This window comes from Aethina tumida, chromosome 2 (assembly GCF_024364675.1).
Source record: "Aethina tumida isolate Nest 87 chromosome 2, icAetTumi1.1, whole genome shotgun sequence".
Lineage (NCBI taxonomy): Eukaryota > Metazoa > Arthropoda > Insecta > Coleoptera > Nitidulidae > Aethina > Aethina tumida.
The window spans coordinates 751,667-772,573 of NC_065436.1; the positions used below are offsets into that span (position 1 = coordinate 751,667).

The 20,907-nt window shown below is 36.4% G+C and overlaps 2 protein-coding genes across 2 annotated transcripts; both read left to right on the plus strand.

Moving 5' to 3' along the window:
* The first annotated feature begins 660 nt into the window (after positions 1–660).
* LOC109605169 (uncharacterized) lies at positions 661–1,948 on the plus strand. Its single transcript, XM_020021740.2, has 5 exons — positions 661–871; positions 927–1,103; positions 1,152–1,277; positions 1,334–1,587; positions 1,639–1,948. Exons 1-5 carry the CDS (start codon positions 707–709, stop codon positions 1,904–1,906), a joined length of 990 nt encoding a protein of 329 aa, XP_019877299.1. The 5' UTR covers positions 661–706; the 3' UTR covers positions 1,907–1,948.
* A 180-nt stretch (positions 1,949–2,128) lies between these two features.
* On the plus strand, positions 2,129–4,787 carry LOC109605174 (uncharacterized). Its single transcript, XM_020021745.2, has 10 exons — positions 2,129–2,332; positions 2,388–2,564; positions 2,613–2,738; positions 2,789–3,042; positions 3,089–3,350; positions 3,519–3,728; positions 3,784–3,960; positions 4,010–4,135; positions 4,192–4,445; positions 4,491–4,787. Exons 1-10 carry the CDS (start codon positions 2,168–2,170, stop codon positions 4,756–4,758), a joined length of 2,019 nt encoding a protein of 672 aa, XP_019877304.2. The 5' UTR covers positions 2,129–2,167; the 3' UTR covers positions 4,759–4,787.
* Positions 4,788–20,907: the final 16,120 nt, after the last annotated feature.

Genomic DNA, 20,907 nt, shown 5'->3' on the forward strand with positions numbered 1-20,907 from the left:
TTTATTTGTGTGGGAATTTTAATAAAATTAATTACACCGATATGTTTCAAAAGGTGAAGATTAAAATCTAGATGGATGATGTTACTTAAATCATATATTTCCCTTAGCTGGGCAATAAATATAACACCACCACCACCACATTATTATTATTTATTGTTTTTGAATACTAAACATAAAGCACAGCTTTGTCGTGCTAAAAACTAAAAACCTTTTAAGTTATTGATGAAGACAATCGAGTGTATTTATTCGAATGTCCGTTTCCGAAGTGTAAATTCTGCAACCGCCGAACGAATGAATATAAATTACCCATATTCGCCGTGACCGCCGGAGTCCGGAACACGAAATGGAAAACGCTGATTCATAATGAAGAATTCAGAACGTTGCGCTCCGCATGGGGATTTGTTTGCACTAACTATTGGAAACCGCATTTTCCAGTCCGCACCGCAGATGCACTTCATTAAACCCCGACCGATCTGATTAGATGGTTTTTAACGTTCCGGGCTTCGCATCCGAGGCCGGGCCGGACGCGGGGCTAAACAAGCTCACTTACTTTTTCCTGCGACGGTTTCACGGTGCAAATATCAATTGGGTTGGCCTGGCTAACTGATTTCCGGTTAAAGGATTATTGAAGTTGTCAGTCAAAACATAATTTTGACATAAACGATTTTATAGCTTGTGTATTTTATATTTTTAATTTATTTATACAATGAGTACCTACGAAAAGACAGCTGAACCTTTAATGTGCACAACGACCAGTGATGGACACGTGGATTATGGCATGCCTATTTATTTTGCTAAAAGCAATGACTACAGGTCATCCACCAGAAGGGCACATGATTATATACCTTCTGAGCCATACACGTTTAGTCATGTAAGTTAACCTTCCAATACCAACACCCTTTAAACACCAAGAAATTCTTGTGTAGAGGATAAAAGCTGTAATAAACCCTAACATCCTCAATGTGGATGAAAGGATCAGGTCAGAAGGATTCAAAACCTCTTACCAAAGTGCCTACGTCCTTAAGGCAGATCAGGACCACCCTTCAAATAAAATAGGAAAGGCCCCACACAAAAATGACTTTGTAAAGTCTGTGGAGGAGAAGGTAAGACCAATCAACTACAACTTTAAGACTCCAAGTTGTTACTCGTAGTTGTTGACGAATCCTCCGCCAACGGACAAAATAAGAATTTCCGAGATGAAGGATAACTACAGAATGCACTATTGTAAGCCGGAAATTCATGAAGTTGGTACTACGATTAAAGCAGCAAGTACTTACGTATGTTAAGTCTTCAGTTAGTGCTAAACCAGTGATAATACAACTTAGTTTGGCAGAACGCAAATGTGGAAAAAACTGAAATGCCAATAGCTGGTCCTGGTGTGCTCAAACACTTCGACATCTACATGACGGAGAACAAACTCAAGTATCCCTCATTCTCGTCCGAAGAACTGAAGATGGCCAGGACACCCCTGATTACTTATTACAATGCCACAGGAAAATGTAAGGGCTTCGATGGAGAACTTAGACCATCCGAGAAGCCACCCACTCAAAAATTGCTGTCCAGGGCAATGCCCAGAGTTCCTAACTTGTAAGTAATGTCAAATATTGATTTGATTTTAGTTACTGGATAAATTTTCAGTGGCATGAGTTCCACCTACAAAGAGGCTTACAAGGATCAAAATTATTCAGAACTTTACCCCTTCATCAACTCCAAAAACGCCCTAGTAAAATACGATTCAGATAAAGACAGTGCTGGGCCTTGGCAAAACACCTGTGCCCCCGGAATGTACTGCACCGAAAGCTGCCACGTTGGAACAGGTTGGCCCGTTTCTGCCGTAATAGAAATTGAGAAGACCCCAACCACCATACCCCACAACGTCAAGAGTTGCTCCAGAGACCAAAGATGATGTTGTATTAAATCAATAAAAAACCTTAGTTAGATAAAATTTTATTGCAAAATCGAAGTTATTAATTAGCATAATCGGTGCATCGATTCTTTGCTTGAACAGTTCCAAATCATCATCCGCGATGGGTTGGCAGAACCGACGCTCATCAGTTACTAATTTCCTGCTAAAAAATGATTTAAGTTGTCAGTCAAAGCATAAATTTGACATGCTTGTAAACGATTTTATTGTTTGTTTATTTTGTGTTTTAAATTTATTTATAAAATGAGCAGCTACGAAAAGAAAGGGGAACCTTTAATGTGTACAACAACCAGTGATGGACACGTGGATTATGGCATACCTTTTTATTTTGCCAAAAGCAATGACTACAGGTCATCCACCAGAAGGGCACATGATCATATACCTTCTAAGCCATTCACGTTTAGTCACGTAAGTTAAGTTTCCAATTCAAACACCATTTGAACACCAAGAAACTCTTGTGTAGAGGGTAAAAGCCATAATAAACCCTAACATCCTCAATGTGGATGAAAGGATCAAGTCAGAAGAATTCAAAACCTCTTACCAAAGTGCCTACGATTTTAAGCCAGCTCAGGATCAGACTCTAAATAAAATAGGAAAAGCCCGACACAAAAATGACTTTGGAAAGTCTGTGGAAGAGAAGGTAAAGCTAGTCAACTATAACTTCAAGATTCCAAGTTGTTACTCGTAGTTGTTGGCGAATCCTCTACCAGTGGGCAAAATAAAAATTTCTGAGATGAAGGATAACTACAGAATGAACTACTATAAGCCGGAAATTCGTGAAGTTGGTACCACGATTAAAGCACCAAGTACTTTCGTAAGTCTTCAGTTAGTACTAAAGAATGACAATAAAACTTAGTTTGGTAGGATGGAATTGTGGAAAAAAATGAAATGCCAACAGCTGGTCCTGGTGTGCTCAAACACTTCGACATCTACCTGACCGAAAACAAACTCGGGTACCCATCATACTCGCCCGAAGAACTGAAGATGGCCAGAACACCCCTGATTACTTATTACAGTGCTACGGGGAAATGTAAGGGTTTCGATGGAGAACTTACACCATCCGAGAAGCCACCCACTCAAAGATTGTTTTCCAGGGCAATGCCCAGAGTTCCTAACTTGTAAGTTTTGTCAATTGTTGATGTAAGTTACTAGATAAAATTTCAGTGGTATGAGTTCCACCTACAAAGAGGCTTATAAGGATCAAAACTACTCGGAACTTCACCCGTTCATCAACACCAAAAATGCCCTAGTCAAATACGATTCAGACATAGAGAGTGCTGGGCCTTGGCAAAACACCTGTGCCCCCGGAATGTACTGCACCGAAGGCTGCCATATTGGAACAGGTTGGCCCATTTCCGCCGTACTAGACATTGAAAAGACCCCAACCATCATACCCCACAACGTTAAGAGCTGCTCCAGAGACCAAAGATGATGTTGTTTCGAATCAATAAAAAGCCTCTTTAAATACACGAAAATTTATTGCAAAACCTGAACAACATCACCCGCAATGATTTGCTGATGATGTTGTTCAGGTTATGCTGCTAAAAGATGATTGAAGTTGTCAGTCAAAACATAAATCTGACATACTTGTATACGATTTTATAGTTTGTATATTTTGTATTTTAAATCTATTTACACAATGAGCAGTTACGAAAAGAAAGGTGAACCTTTAATGTGTACAACAACCGCTGATGGACACGTGGATTATGGCATACCTTTTTATTTTGCCAAAAGCAATGACTACAGGTCATCCACAAGAAGGGCACATGATCACATACCTTCTGAGCCATACACGTTAAGTCAGGTATGTTAACCTTCCAATTCAAACACCATTTAAACACTAAGAAATTCTTGTGTAGAGGGTAAAAGCCGTAATAAACCCTAACATCCTCAATGTGGATGAAAGGATCGGGTCAGAAGGATTCAAAAGCTCTTACCAAAGTGCCTACGTTCGTAAGCCAGCTCAGGATGACCCTCTATATAAAATAGGAAAGGCCCCACACACAAATGACTTTGTAAAGTTTATGCAAGAGAATGTAAGACCAATCATCTTAAATCTTCAAGATTTCAAGTTGTTACTCGTAGTTGCTGGCAAATCCTCCACCAATGGACAAAATAAGTATTTCTGAGATGAAGGATAACTACAGAATGAACTTTTATAAACCGGAAATTCGTGAAATTGGTACTACGATTGAAGTATCAAGTACTTACGTATGATAAGTCTTCAGTTAGTGCTAAACCAGGGATAATACAACTTAGTTTGGCAGGACGGAAATGTGGAAAAGAGTGATCTGCCAACAGCTGGTCCTGGTGTGCTCAAACACTTCGACATCTACATGACGGAGAACAAACTCAAGTATCCCTCATACTCGCCCAAAGAACTAAAGATGGCCGGAACACACCTGATTACTTATTACAGTGCTACAGGGAAATGGAAAGGCTTCGATGGAGAACTTAGACCATCAGAGAAGCCGCCCACTCAAAGATTGCTGTCCAAGGCAATGCCCAGAGTTCCTAACTTGTAAGTATTATTAATTGTGATTTCAGTTATTGGATAAATTTTCAGTGGCATGAGATCCACCTACAAAGAGACTTACAAGGATCAAAACTACTCGGAACTTTACCCGTTCGTCAACTCCAAAAACGCCCTAGTAAAATACGATTCAGACAAAGACAGTGCTGGGCCTTGGCAAAGCACCTGCGCCCCCGGAATGTACTGCACCGAAAGCTGCCACGTTGGAACAGGTTGGCCCGTTTCCGCCGTACTAGAAATTGAGAAGACCCCAACCACCATACCCCACAACGTCAAGACTTGCTCCAAAGACCAAAGATGATGTTGTTTCAATAAAAGGCCTTCTTAATTAGATGAAAATTTATTACAAAACCGAAGTTATTAGCATAATCGGTGCATCGATTCTCTGCTTGAACAGTTCCAAGTCGGAATCGCTTAGTTGGTATAATTAGACGCTCGTCGATTCGTTTTAACGGTCATAACCTGAACAACATCATCCGCGATGGTTTCACAGAACCGACGCACATCAGTTACACATTTACTTGGCCTCGGTTTAATATGCGATTGGCTGGAAAAAATTCCAATGAACAAGATCTCGAGCTAAAAAATCCCAACGTGTATTTCTAGTTTTGTTACTGAAGAGAAATGTTAGAACGCTTCTTCGTGTTTCGATGCCTTTTAATTGTCTTAGAAATTTGTTTCAGTCGGTTTGTCAAATTGACCCGAGATTGATTAAACCAGTTTCGTCATTGGGTAAAGTTTTATGGGACTCATTTATTTTTATTTATATGTTAAAAGATTTGCATTAGATAACGAGTTGGCAATTAGACTGGAAAATTAAACAGATCATAATGAATATATTTTAAATTTGCATAACCGCATCGGTTAATGGGCATTTATTTATATTTTTCCAGTTAATACACCGCAATTTATTTAAGTCACGGTAAACAACCTGATGTTATCTCGATATGTTTTATGTGTACCTGGATTAACTTGTGAAAAATTCACTTTATGGTTTCTTTAGGTTGACCGGTCGAGACTCTAAAATTGATTTATATTAAACAACCACTTGTTTCAGAAACATTACAGGAGAAGGTTATTGTTTCAATATTGTTCCACGTGAGGCAATAAAAATAAATCACCCCGGAGCCATCTCATTTAGCTTTGCCGTCCACCACGACATGATCCCTAATTAACATGTTCATCCTGGATATCACCGTTAAAAACATCCGATGTTTATTTGATATATTGCGTCAAATGAAATAATGAAATAGTTCACAGACGCCGACAAACGACTTCAAGCACTTTTCAACAATATCATTAACATGGAGGATACGGATAAATCAAAGATGATCATTAATTAAGGAATATCTGTGCTGGAAACTAAATGAAAGCCGTTTTGCGGGCACATCCTGCGTTACATAGTACAGGAGAGATAAAATAATAGCATGCTAGAGTATAGTTATTTATCTGTCTCACTATTGTGCATTATATGAATGCCGTGTACTTAATTAAGGATCTGAGATAAGTAATATACATGTGTGGAACCATTTCCTTTCAGACGATGTTTGTATTAGGCCCAAAGAATGGACTGCTGCTGGGGAATTATAAACCAAAGCAAAAATGCCCACAATGAAATTATTTCTAATCCCGGCCAGATCTTCCGTTAGCAAATCTTCTGACTTTCTAAGCCTAGAGTAAATAAATGAAGATAATGATTGCTTCACGACCCATCTCACCATACATCACGCCGGGCAATTTTGTAAGTGGCGTGAATTTCCACACTACGTTTTTTCTAAACTGGACCACCTTGTCTACACCTACCACCGACATGAACGGCACATTAAAATGAACGTTGACAGGTCTCCATTATATCATCATATACCATTACTGTGCTCCTGATGGAACTCACGAAGAACCTTCCTCAGTTGTTTTTAATAATAAATCCACCTAAGACCTCTTTGAAGTTAGTTAAACTATCTCCCTCTTAAAAATACACTTACACCACGGTGGAGCAATTTTAGTTAATAACCAGAGCCTTTAGAAATATTAATTATGTCCAGGAGTGCATTCACATTCCATTACCGTCCGTATTTCACGTGCGAGGGGAAAATATGGTGGTGGCATTAGCGAAATTACAGTTCAAAGGTTGAAGATCGAGTGTGCGGTGCGGATGTAAGATCTGCGGGGCAATACCTCTTACCACCTAACATTCAATTAAACTGCGCCCGTTGTCGGAAAGCGGCGGCTTAAGATATTGGGGGGCCATTCCTGCAACAACATTAATCCTTGCCCGGTTAACAAACGCTGAAGTGTCGCACGGGAATTAATTTGCCACCAGGATTTATACAAAATAATCAGATTGTAGCACCTTTCACTATTTTATGTTGTAAACTTGTGCACCCCCACAAGATAAAAAATGCATGACAATGGCTCGCCGAATGCGGCGTTAAATTACCTCGAATAGTGCGACTGTCGGGACGTTCCCGATAACAATCAATAAGGCCGTTTAATAAAACACACCGACGTCCCGGGGAATAATCTCACGTACGTCCCGGTTTCCCCCTTTTTCTGAGCCAGTGGCGCGAGATGCAGATAAATTCGGATGGACAGGTAGCAGATGATTGTGAAATGGGTTTCGTCGCGCTGAGTCGTTGATGATCAGTTGCTCAATTTACTACCAAACCAAGATTGATCGCGGTTTTTTTTTTTCATCCCCCGGCGGAATGACTGATTTGAATAAGGAGACGTTCGGTGACACGTACGAGGTAAACTTTCATTCAACCTTAAAGGACACAGTAAATATTAAATCTGTAATTAATATTAACAAAAGTTTATTAATTACGATTTATCCAAACTAAGATTTACTGATGAATGTTTCTTCTTTGGAATGAATGACTTAATAAGGAGATGTTCATAGAGTAAATCCGTAGTTTATCTTTCAGGTAAATCTCTAAGAAGTATGTAGTACGTAGTTTTAATAAAGATATCTTCTAAATTAATATTGATTGTGACTGTTCATCTAATACAGAATGACTGAATAAGAAGATACTTCAAGACAATATAAAAAGTAAATCTTTATTCACCTCTTAAGTATATAATAAACCTTCAATCTTCAATAACTTTTATAAAGAGTTAAACAATACGTTTATGTAGTTGTTTTCTCCAAATTAAAGTTTCTAGTGATAGTTTCTTCTTTGGAATGAATGACTTAATAAGGAGATGTTCTTAGAGTAAATCCGTAGTTTATCTTTCAGGTAAATCTCTAAGAAGTATGTAGTACGTAGTTTTAAGAAAGACATCTTCTACATTAAGATTAATTGTGACTGTTCATCTAATACAGAATGGCTGAATAAGAAGATACTTCAAGAAAATATAAAAAGTAAATCTTTATTCACCTCTTAAGTATGTAATAAACCTTCAATCTTTAATAATTTTATAAAGAGTTAAACAATACGTTTATGTAGTTGTTTTCTCCAAACTAAAGTTTCTGGCGATAGTTTCTTCTTTGGAATGAATGAGCTGATAAAGAGATGTTCATAGAGTAAATCTGTAGTTTATCTTTCAGGTAAATCTCTATGAAGTATGTGGTACGTAGTTTTAAGAAAGATATCTTCAAAATTAAGATTGATTGTGACTGTTCATCTAATACAGAATGGCTTGAATAAGAAGATACTTCAAGAAAATATAAGTAAATTTCATTTACCTCTTAAGTATATAATAAATCTTCAATCTTCAATAATAGAAAAACACTATTGATATGAACTTGTTGTCTCCAAACTAAAGTTTAGAGTAAATGCTTTTTTGGAATCAGTGGGCTGATAAGAAGAGTTCAGAGTTCTCCATTAGAGCTTCTTATAAGAAAACATAAGAACATTTATACATTTCTTAAAAACCTACTAAATATTAAACCTTAAGTTACTTACAGGAGTTAGGAAATTTCGTTCCCGTCCCCAAACTCCACGTAACACCAAGAAAGTATTATGAAGTTTTAGTATGGCGCACGTTGTCCACGATATTAAATTAATGTATCGATTTGTATCTTGTTAGTCCAATCTTACACGCTCAACCGAACAGTGATCCGGATCTGTATGTATCCCCATAGTGAGTAAATAAATCCCGGGCCTTTTTCCGAGGGTCCCGGCATCGCATCTGTCATCTTCAGGTCGAATGTGTCCCGAATGCCTAAGATAATGGATTAAGACATTAGAAACAGTTCATATTTCCTCAAATCTCCCCCACTGGATCCTAATTACAATTATTTGACTTTTTAATACTTTCAGTAGTACATACTAGTAGTATATGCAATATTATTAAGTTAATGCGCCCGTAATACGGTAATGGGTTATTAATAGTGAGTTTGCGTGTTTTGTTAACATTTTATAATAGCCCTGATGAAAAATTGTCTCTAATCTAGGTGCTCCAATAAAAATCTTTGTATTTATTTATAAAGATGAAAACTTTAATTCTTGCTTTTATTGAAAAATGAGTTATGAATTTAAACTAAATTGTATTATGTATGACCTACTTGATTGAAGTTTACTAATCGATTGTCAATAACGTGTTAATAATTTAGGAAGACGTTCCTACCATTCGTCTAAGTAAACAAGCAAGCGTTTCTCATTGTTATTTTTGCAGGAGTGTCGGACAGGATAATTTGTAGGTTGTTCGCAGTAGACGTTGATGGTATCGATGTCGTGTCAGTCACTGAACGTCGTGACGTGCAAGAGAGTTCGGTCCAGCACGCGGTGCGGACACAAGGCCACGGGATGCTGTGCGGTGACTGTCCTGCGGATGATCCGGTGGGCAGGTGCAATTGAACCGGTCCATCACGCACAGTACACGCAAATTATAATTCCCACCATGCCACCCACCAAAAACGATTATTAATTAAATATTACTGATCAAATTACACACAAATTTGAGTCTGGAAACTTTAAAGCTTCGATCAGTTAGTTCATTAAAAGAGCTTGAAAGACTTAAAGAACGTAATTCTTTGTGGGTTCCAAACTTTAACAAGAAAGTCACTTTCTAATACTTCTACTAGAAGCCTAAAGAAGTATTCCAGAGGTAGACATTTGGTACCACATTGCGGCGTAGTAAACGGCACCTCGAGGGGTCATTTGCCCGAACCCGAACCAGTTCGCAGACGCCACCGGATGGCGGTTCCAGTTTGCGGTGGTCAGGTTCACGCCAAGCGCACAATCTTACTACGCAACGTTTTGCCGCGCTTTTTCTCACGTCCGGGACTGGATGATGATGATGATGATGATGATGCTAAATAAACAAATTAAGAGACAAACGTTGGATATTAGAAACAAGGCAAAAAAAACTAATTAAACTTATTATAGCTGACTGAAATTAAAGCAAATAAAGCGGCCAGAATTAATTTTAAAAAATACATTGACAGTTTAATCATCCAGTTTATAAAATGTGGGTTTGAACAGGTTGTAAATTATAATTGCGACATTTGAAATAGTAATTATTTCTCTACCCACTTATGCAAATACACTTTCCTAGTAATAAAACAAGGTTTGTTTTCATTTACAATACACAAATTATTATGGCAAGAACAATATTCGGTTATAGCAAACCAATAAAAACAACGCGAAGCAAATCTACAAGAGATAAACTAAACACAATATTCAGGTTCTGGTAAGCGTAAAATTGATTCGACGTATATACGTTATGATGACGCAGAACAACAACTTAATACCCTCATGAATATAAATAAATGTGATGTTAATGCTTGTTTTCCTATACCTTCACACTGAATGGATAGGAAATAATTTACAATTCGCGAAGCGAGTAAAATATCTCCGTGGAGTTGCACTTAAAATACGTCTTCGATCGATATCCACAAAATACACTTACATCAAAAGGAAGCTACTAGAATTGTACCAATTTTATTAGAAGTATTACAATTTATTCTCATATCTTCTTCAGAAGTATATTTTGTTATCCTTCACATATTTAAAGTGGCCAAAGTTATTTATTTTGTTGCTGGGTTTATCATAGTATTCGTTTACCACTTTAACATTAATAAAAGGCTTAAGATTACTGTTTGTTTCAATTTATTCTCCTTATGGAGTCATTTATTAGATGTTAATCTGTTTCATATCATATCTACGTCATTAACTTAAATAATTCATTTAGAATTACTTAAACAGTGGTTTTGTTTAAATTTCTTACAAATATAAGGAATGATAAGCAGGTCTTATGTTTTGACATTGATGAAAGTCTTAATATAGTTATGAATTATTGCTGCTGAAAGAGAGTTTTATTAAAATTATTTCAATTTATTCTCCTTGTTATGCCAATTGTTAGATGTTATTGTATTTTAGCATCACATATACGTCATTAACTTCTAAAGTTATCAAAATAAGTTATTTAGAAATATTTATACAGTAATTTTTTTACATATTTGTGGAATAACAAGTGGATTTATCATTTTGGCATTGATAAAAGCTTTAATATAGCCATGAATTCTTATTTCTGAAGGAAAACTGAAAAAGTTTCATTAAAATTATTTCAAATTATTCTTCTTAAAGTGTCACTTATTACAAGTAATTCTGTTTTAGCACCATATCTACGTCAGTAACTTTTAAACTTGAACAGTGAATTCAAAGACTTAGTTAAAACTATTTGTATTTGTTATGTGTTACATATTTATCGACTACAGAGTCGATTTACCACTTTGACACAGATAAAAGCCTAAGATAATTGTGAATTCCTTTCGGTAAAAGAATCTCCCATCTTGGCACGTCCCGGCCCTTTTTATGTGTCTCCCGTACAAAGCACGCATTATCAGATTGTACGGGGTAATAATTCAGTGGCGTCGGCGTCGCTCAATTTATTTGATCGGCGTGTGTACGCACGTGTACGGCTCCAACGCAGGTGATAAATGAAGATAATGCTCCTGTACATCAGCATCCGCGGAAGGGTTACAAATTATCTGGTGGTATCGTTTCGGGGCGTTTTGGGTGGGGGTTAACACATCTATTGTCGGCATAATGTAGATTAAATTAATAATAATTAATTTGGGCACGGGGTCGTCGTGTTAATTTTATCTAGTTACAGATTATATTGATTTTCGTTGCTCCTATTGGAAAATTGCCGGGAAAAATGCCGGCTGGTATTAAACTGTAACCGAGATAACTAATTACCTAATTAAAATTATCCACTCCACTCGCCATAGCTAGCTACTAGCTAAATTAAGAAGTTAAAGGTTTTTTAACGATAAAATGTTGGATTATTATGTGCAGAATAATTAGAGTATTGAAAACATAATGGAAATTGTTTAATGGAAATCCATGAATATTTCAATTAAATTAAGTGAAATATGATTGAATCCAGAAAGTAGAAAGAGCGAAATATAATTAACTATTACTATTATTATTGTGTGCAAATCATCGAAATTTCATTACATTAATTAGTCCATTTCTAATTCATACACAATCATCAAATTATAAACTATCGATTTTGATAATGTGATTAGGTGCTCCGGGTCCGGATCCGTATTCTGTAGTCCCGGAACGGTTGCCGGAATCGACTGTGTATTAGTTACAATGCGAGGCGTAGTCAAGAGTGAAAATCGAGTGGAGGGAAACGAGGCGACGGAGTGAATCATGTAAGATTCGGTGTCGGACAAAACAAAGACAATCCTAATTTGACTGAGAACAGCGTCGTTGAATCAGCAACCGAGGCACCAGTCAATTAGTTAATGGCTCGGCAAATTACAGCTATTGTCGCCCCGGTGCAATTACGGATTCCATCTGGGCCGATCCAAGCTCCAAAATCCGACCGACGGCCCTTCGAATATCACTGAATTATACGAGTGTGGCACTCCTTGTTCAGTTCTTTGCTTTGAACTTGGCTGGCAAAAGTTTGCACTTCATGAAATCAAATAATTATAGTGTAGAACAGTAAGTAAGTAAGTATGTGCATCTCTTTAAGACTTGAAGAGGCAAAGTTCTTCTATTAACTAATGAAAATATGCAACGTCTTGTTTCATAGGCAACAGTCGCTTCAAAGCAATTCCCGAAACAGCTCGCATTAAAGATCCCCGGGACACAAAGCCTTAATTCGAAACAGTGGGATTTCGGACAAAGTTGGCGCCAAACAGCTTCGCGGTCCGCCTCTAAGAGAAAATATTTTGAACTTGTGCATTAGAGTTTAATTCCGGAAGTTGCATCAAAATATGTCGCATGCAAGCAACCGAACTTCCTAATCCCCCCAAGTTTTTAATTAAATCCCCCATCAATTTTACCTGGAGTCTGAAACGGGGAAGGACAAAGCCCTGATCAAAATCATAAAGTTATCAGTCGATCAGTTTTTTGCTGCAGCGTATTATAAAATTGGAGGAAATATGGAACGTTCGGGATCGTATTTAAGATTCGTGCCGGGCCGGGTTTTTATTTGAACCCGCTGCGAACAGCATCTCGAAGGAAAAGGGTGGTTGTCTTGTATTTCACGGTTGAAAGAACAAAAATTTCATATCATGTTGATTTTGTGACCGACAGTTCGGCTTTGTCTTGCGGCTTCAGGCCAAAATAACCCTAGTGGCGTCGGAATTTAAGGAATTTAATACGAGTTTAATAGCATGCTAATTTATCTAACCCCCCTTCCAATGAGACACAGTCGCTCCTTCGCTCACCTCAAGGATGCCGCGTTGCGCGAAAGAAACGGATGCTCAAGATGACTGCCTTTGTAAAATCTCCGCAAAATACAAAGTAATCTCGTCAAAGGGAAACCGGGAGATTTTTTTATAGTTTACTGAATATTCCTGCAATTACTTTGCGCCTGCACTTCCGCCATTTTTATACAATAAACATTTTATTCAGGTGCAAAACGGATTAAAAATGGCTATTATCGAACGATCACGTTTGTGTACCGGATTTAATGGCATAATTTAAATCCAAATCCAATTTGTGCAGCAGTTTAAAAGTAAACATCCCGAAACCAGAGGATTCCCATTTGTGCTCGACGCTCCGTATTTACTGCACCAAATCAGATATTGTCTTTAAAGCTTAAGCCGTCAAGTAATATGAAAGTCTCGACTAAGTTTCTATGGGAATCAACTACGTGAAAGGCGAATTTATCAGTAATTTTGGGGGGTTTACAATAAGTTGCTGATGCAGTAATTCTGTCAAGATTTCAATGTCTAGGAGCTTCATTAACCGGCTTTTGATGTCGGTCTTAAAGTAAATGCAGCAGTTTCAATGAACATCTATTACCATGACTAAATGGCATACGCTAATATTTACTCGCTCATTATTCGCTAAATGCCCCTTTTCCGCAACGTTACTTTTTACCAAATCGATAACCAGCCGTTTTGTAATTCAGTTACTTTATGCAGTGAACGCTGAATTCAGCAAATATTGACACTTACACTATGTTTATATGGTAGACGTCGAATTGTTTGATGTTTGTTCCATAGATTTAGATGATTACAACTGGAATTAATATGTAATCTTTGTTGAGTCAAACTGAAATATGTTGGATTCAGTCTTTTACAACTTCTTTTTTTGTTTTCCTTTTCTGTTTCTTGCCCTTGTTCCTTCTATTTTTATAAATAATCATCTTATTTAATAAGCTTTTATAAGTATCAACTTTAGAAATTAGAGAGTAAACTGTTTCCTCTTCTTCTTCGTTCCTTTCCTTTCACTTCTCTTCCTTTTTTCCTTACTTCTTCGTTATTCTTTTGTCTTCTGCTTTTGGTTAGAAATACACTTTTTCTAGTTTATTCTTTTCTTTCTCTGCGTCCCCTTCATTTTTTGTTCACCTTTCTTCATTTCTCACCTCACATTTGTTTTCTTCCCCTTTCTTTTGCTTGTTTTTTCCTTTTAGATTCTGGTTTAAATACTTCTATTTTTTCTTCATTCCCTTCGTCTTCATCTCTTTCTCTTCCTTTTTTCTTCTCTTGTTGTTGATACAGTTTACATGTTTACTTCACTGCCAATTTTGTGAATTATTTAAAAGCAAATAAATGAGCCTAAGTTGACTTGATGTCTATTTATTTTATTCCCATTTGAAACACGTGAGCAAATTTTACGTGAAATAAAAATGAGATCAAACTCTCGCACAGGTTCAACAACACAAAACCAAGTGTCGCGAAATATCGTTCCTTTGAGCGTTCCTAATACACTGCTTTTTCTGCGCCTAGATGTGAAATAGTAACGATACAAAAATACGTATTTCCCGTTATTTATTCGAATCCGTATTGCGAGTGACATTTCTGGAAGAGCGTAGTGGACCCGCGGGAGAACTTATGATGTAAGTTGTACGCTGACGTGAATTTTAAATTTCCTTGGTTGGCCGCAATGTTTTTGGTGGGGCAAAAAATTTCTTTGGAGGGGGTGATGATTGGTGAATTTTTAACGCACACGTGGGGGAAACAATTAGGAGGTTAAAGTTGCTCAGCATAGTAGTGTAGGTTTTAACAGTTAAGTCGGCGCCGCTTATTAGAATAATTTCCATTATTAAACTAGGAAAATTTCCATTAGTATTCCGAACGTAGACGCACACAGTCAGCGAGTTCGTGGTGGAAATTGTGTTATGGAGTTTAGCCAGAAATAGGTGACGATAAGTTTTAATTCGGATAACAATCAGAACCGGACTCCATATGCATGAAGTTTCGGCCCTTCGGGGGAGGTCAATTGGCCGTCGGTGCTAATTCGAAACTGTGTCCAGCCTAGGAAAGCCGATGATGAATTTTTCATCCGTTCGGAAAGTACGGGGCATAATTCATTTATCGATTTGCACAGCGAATGAGACGTTTTAATATCCGACCGTCACTCAAAAATCTGATTGCACTTTTATTGCCTCGTAAACGATCAACAAGGTTTTCTGCAAACACAATTGAAACGCTGCAAGCTACGATTACCATTTTTTTTTTATAAAAGGACGGAGGATTTTTTATTCTCGATATTATTTCGTTAGGTTTATACTGGTATCATTTACGGCTAAACGAGGGATAAAATAATAACAACAAAAAGGCGTAATTGTTAAACGATTTACCAGTTTTTCTAGCGGGTTTATGCTTTCATTTATCTCGCCATACACGATGAATTATCATATTAAATTCGAGGAGATCACTTTTAATGACATATAATTTTACAGGTGTTTATGAAATTATATCAGATTTCATGGATATTAAAAACAGTTGATGAGTTGTTAAGATTGATATTACCTACAACAGTTATTTATTTATATTTAAATTGTTTCCAAAACTTTTTAATTAAATTATTTAACTTAATTAAATATTTGTCTGCATAGTGCTGGACATAAATATGGCAACTTTACTTTTGAAAGGAATTCTTAATGATTAAATCTGTGTTATGTAATTTAACGTTAACACTTTGTATAATATCCTTTTTGTTTTAAATATTTGGCCCATCTCCGTGGCATAGACTCGACCATTTCATGAATATATAACATGTCTATATTCCTTCAAGCTTTTTGAATGACTGTGATGAGTCCATTTATATTTGTAAAATTTTTTATGTCGAATTTGGTTACAAACGTAACCCCCATGTTTTCTATAGGGTTGATTTTTGGAGATTGGGACTCGTAAGAAACAAAACATCGATGTTTTGGTCTTATAATCAGTCTCCATTTTGGATTTTTGGCCTTAGTTTCAGAATTGTCTTTTGAATTATTCAGTTATCTATTTTCCTGTGACAAATTTGTTCTTAGTTACCACTAGGTCACTAAATTATTTAATAATATGGGAAATTAACTTATCTTCTCAGCCATTAACAGTAACAAGTAATTTATTTAATTTCAAAGTTATCCCTTGTTACCCTTGAACAAAATGGGGTGGATCACTAAAACCATTTTCATGGTGTCGTTTCTGAATAATTTTTTATTCGATCTAAAATTCGCGTGCCCGAATATCGACGTCTGAAAACGAAGGTAAGCGTGGCAAGGATCAACCACCTCCATGTTGAACAGGTCGTGCGTTTGACCGCGCACAACTGGTTTACTCTTTAAAGAACGACTTAATACATGTTATGATATTGCTTTGGCCTTTTTTTTCTTCTTCTGCTTTGCTTCTTTTTGATGTTCCTGCGTAGACGCGGATCTCGCTCTACACTCCGCGTCAGAAGTGTCTTGATTAAACGAGGTGGTTTTTTTTTAAGTTTTGCTTTGGAAAATTGAGTCGGACATGTCGTTCAATGCTCATAATCGGACGTAAGTTATTATCGACTATAAATTTAATTAACTGGGGCCGATAAATATAGCGTGAAAGTGCTTAAGGTCTAAACTAAATTACTATTTTCATGTGTCATACACAATCTAGAAAAACTGGACCTCAATTAATATTAAAAAACTGTTTAAATTAAAAAAAGAAACTTTCGTAGTTTTTCAATAAACGCATCAAAAATCTACATACACAAAATTTATAAAGAACTTTTTTAAATAATTTTACAATAAACTTGCTTTAAAAATACATAAAATTGGATATTTTAAAATAAAATTTATATTTTTTAACTTTACTAGTAACATTTTAAGAAAACTAAAATAAAATTACCAAAATAATATAAAAAATATGTAAAATTTAGAAACAAAAATTAAAAGACTTCATAATGTAGCTTTTAAACGAGCTCTTAATAATTTATGAAAGCTTTTTATTGCGTAAAAAGATAGAAAGAATATGTTTAACTGTTTTTTAACGTTTGAAACTTTTGAGTCAGTTTGTACATCAGTCAATTCGCCTCTTTATGTGATTATCATCCGTTTAGGCATTTAAAAGGGAATTTTAAATTGATGCTGCTGGATACGTTATTAATGGGTTAGTTCGTAACTGATTATAGACTGTAATGCTATATTTCAAGATTTGCCTTCGATTTATTGAAGCCAACTCATGAGTGTCCGACTGGAGAATAATACTATCATGACAAGTCGATTTAAACTAAATATTTTATTGATTTGTGCCTTTAACGTTTCAGTTTATTGAGCTAAACTTATAATTACATCTGTAATAACTCATTGCAAATGCGTGTAAGTGTGGTTTAATTAGCTTCGTGTCTTTCATAAAGTAAACGAATCTGCCAACATTAATGAACGAACTGGTGTGTAATTATATCAGATTCACCGGAAGTAGTTCTAATTTAAAAATATAATTTAGGTTTGCCGGGCGAGAATAGTCGGATTTCCCGTTGCACCACCAACGAATTAGTTTCTTAATACACCTTTTATGATTATTCGTTGCGACCTTTCCGCCTCACATCCTCGCTAATACAATCCGGGGCCCCAAAAATTAAAACCGAGCCCGGACGAAATATTAAATTAAAACGGCGATATTATGCACGTTTTACTTTTTAAACGGGATTACTGCCACAATTAGCGCTTAGAATTAATCCACTACGTCACTAATTTTTCGTTGCATTAGCATAGAAATGAAAATCATAAGCTCTTTTGCAATTAACGTCGGATTCGCCCCCAGTTCGTGCACTTGTCTGATAAAAATCGTTAAAAATTATTTACTTTATATGGTTAAAAATGTATCGCTTTGTAACAGCAACGTGGCTACATTGAGCAGTGACATTAATCCAGTTTTAACCCTTAAATTAATAAATTTATTACTGTTTTAACTGGATATTCAACATTTTACTGCTGTTTATTATCTATCGTTAATCATCTCTTATGTGGCCAAATTACTGAAAATAAAACCCACACCTCCAACACCAAGTCGGGCTGTTAAATTTAAATCAGATATTTGAAAAAAAAGCGACAAACAGTATAAGAGGATTAAAGTCGCTTTTTACCCCGGAGCGTCTAATAGGAAACGTATTAAAGTTCCGCAAACGATGAAAAACCGTTTTACACGTTCGAAATCCGAAGAGACCGGCGATCAATCACCGTTTTTGACAGACACCTGGCCGGGCGGCAGGAGGGAATTGTCAGCCATTTGAATGCCGCAGATGTTTTTGCGGCAGGATTTAATATTTGGTGATTGTTACGGGGATGTTAATCGAATTATTTTGAATAATAATCTCGAAAACGCGAGTTCGGTAATATGTCAACGTTTGTTTGTTGTGAGTTGGAGGCACTACTGTTTCTCCCTCTGTCGCTTTTGTAGTCCCCGGGCTCACGGGCTAATTAATTACTTGAATTAATGCCAAGATGGCTCACCAGGAAAAATACAGTTGTGAAATTATATTAATGGACAATGTCTTTATTACATTAATCACCTGCCAAGGCAACACATGTAACAGAAATGAGGCTGAATAGTTAATTTATTATTCCAAATGAAACTGGTCAACTTGTTGAGAGAAGAAAGGAGAAGAATATTTGTAAATTAAAAAGAAAAAAGAAAACCAAAATACGAAGAGAAAGGATGTGAATAAACCAAAGAAATAAAAAGAAAAGAAGACAAGAAAACATGAAAAAAAAAAGGATGAACCAGGAGAAAGGAAAAGAAGAAGCAAACAAGAAATAGTATATTTATAAACCAGTACCTGAAATTCAACAGCAAGAGAACAAAGAAGGAAAAGAAGAAGGAGATGGGAATCAAAAAAGGAAGAGAACAAAGAAGAAAATAAAAGTATATTTCTAAATCTTAAACAAAGGAGAAAGAAGAAACAAAGGAAGAAAGGAAAAAAATGAGAGGTAAACAAGGAAGAAAAAGAAACAAAAAACAAGTTGAAGAGCACAAATAAATGAAGAAGAATAATGTATTTCTAAATTAGAAGCAAAAGACAAAAGTATAACGAAGGAGGTAAGAATAAAGGAAGAAGCCAAGAGAAACAAAAAAAAGAGGAAAAAGAAGAAAAACAAGAATATTTTTAAGCTAGAATCTGAAAATCAACATCAAGAGAAGAAAAAAGGAAAAGAAGGAAAGATTGAGAAACAAAAAAGCCAACAGAATAAGAAAAAAAGCATATTTATAAAAAAAGGAGAGAACGAAGAGTGGAAGAATGAAGTTCAGTGATATGTCAACATAAGTTGGTTCAGTGCAAATCATGGAGAAGCTGGAAGCACGACAGTTTCTCCTCTGTTGCATTTAAGCTCACAGGTTGGTTAATTACTTGAATTAATATCAAGAAAAATCAAGTTGTGGAATTATATTAATGAACGATGTCTTTATTACATTAATCTAAATTGATACTGTGCTTCAATCATTGCTATTCATGACCTGCATCCATTGACCAAAGCAACTTATCAAACGTTGGATAGTTTAATTTATTATTCCAATTGTAACTGGTCCACTTGAGTCTTGCCTTTTATGCTAAAATAATAATAACTTCTAAAGGAGCGCTTAAAAAAAGAACAAAACAGGTTAGTTGGAATTGAATAAAGCATCACTTTAGAATTGTTTATGCACAGAATTGCGAACGGAGTCTTCCTCGCGTAAATTCAAAAGATATGTTTACATGAGTGGTTCATATCTGGTTGTGGATCTGCAGGAAATTATTCGTCATAATGGTAAACCAGTAAAAAGGATATTATGCCTTCGTTTCATAATAAAATTCTTTAAGGATTGTAGAGACAAGCAGATGCGAGCTTTTCAATTTACGATTGTTACGTGCATCAATTGAATAAATTGTAATAAAGGCTGTACGATGAGTTCTTAGTTAATAATTAAGTGGTCTCGATCATTGTGGAAGGCCACGTTCAATTTGTCAAGTAGTTTGTATTTTTAATTACTTTAACAATATTAGATGTTTGAGTCCTTTGTTTGAGACCCTCAGCAACGGAAAAGCTCGTACCAAAATTGCATGGCGAAGTCAAGAATCAAGGAACGAATAATTCACAGTCGCATTATTATTTGAGAGATGCAGCTTTAATCTACCTATGAATGTTTAACCAGGAACCAATATTCTGCTGAGAAACACACGGATGCCACAAGCGCTCGGTTTCATTTTAATGTCGGCTCATAATGAAGATGTATCTCCTAGGAAGACGTCAATTATGGCCACATTTGAGGATTACTTAAACGAATTGTTTCAAAGCTTTCGTAACAGGGGTTTTTGATGCAAGTAATGATGATCTTCTAGTGAAGTTACGTTGCTCCCCCCTTTGTTCTTGTTGGAGATGGATGAAAAGCCTTTGACTTGGTAAAACCGAAACAATGGCATAAAATCGGCACACGCAGCCACCATCTAATTATAAGAGAATAACTAATTATCCATCGGCACAGGGTTTCAATTACGTCGGTGCCAACCATTATCTTATTGTAATTGTTAATTTATCTAATGGCGGTAAATAATGGAGGCGCAGCGAATTAACCCGGTTCGCAATTGCGGAATTGTGAGCGGAATGATTTCACTTATCACGCAGGACTCAGCAGGACTCATCAATCGACCACCTGCTGCGCTCGAGTGCACTCCGCTCACCGCCGACTTCTTTTCCAATTGCTGCCGTCGCGCCATCCGCAATTTTAAATTAATTAAGAATGGTGGATTAATGTGGCAACAGCGCCAAATAAAAACGGACCGACCCCGTTTTCGAGGACGCTGACGGG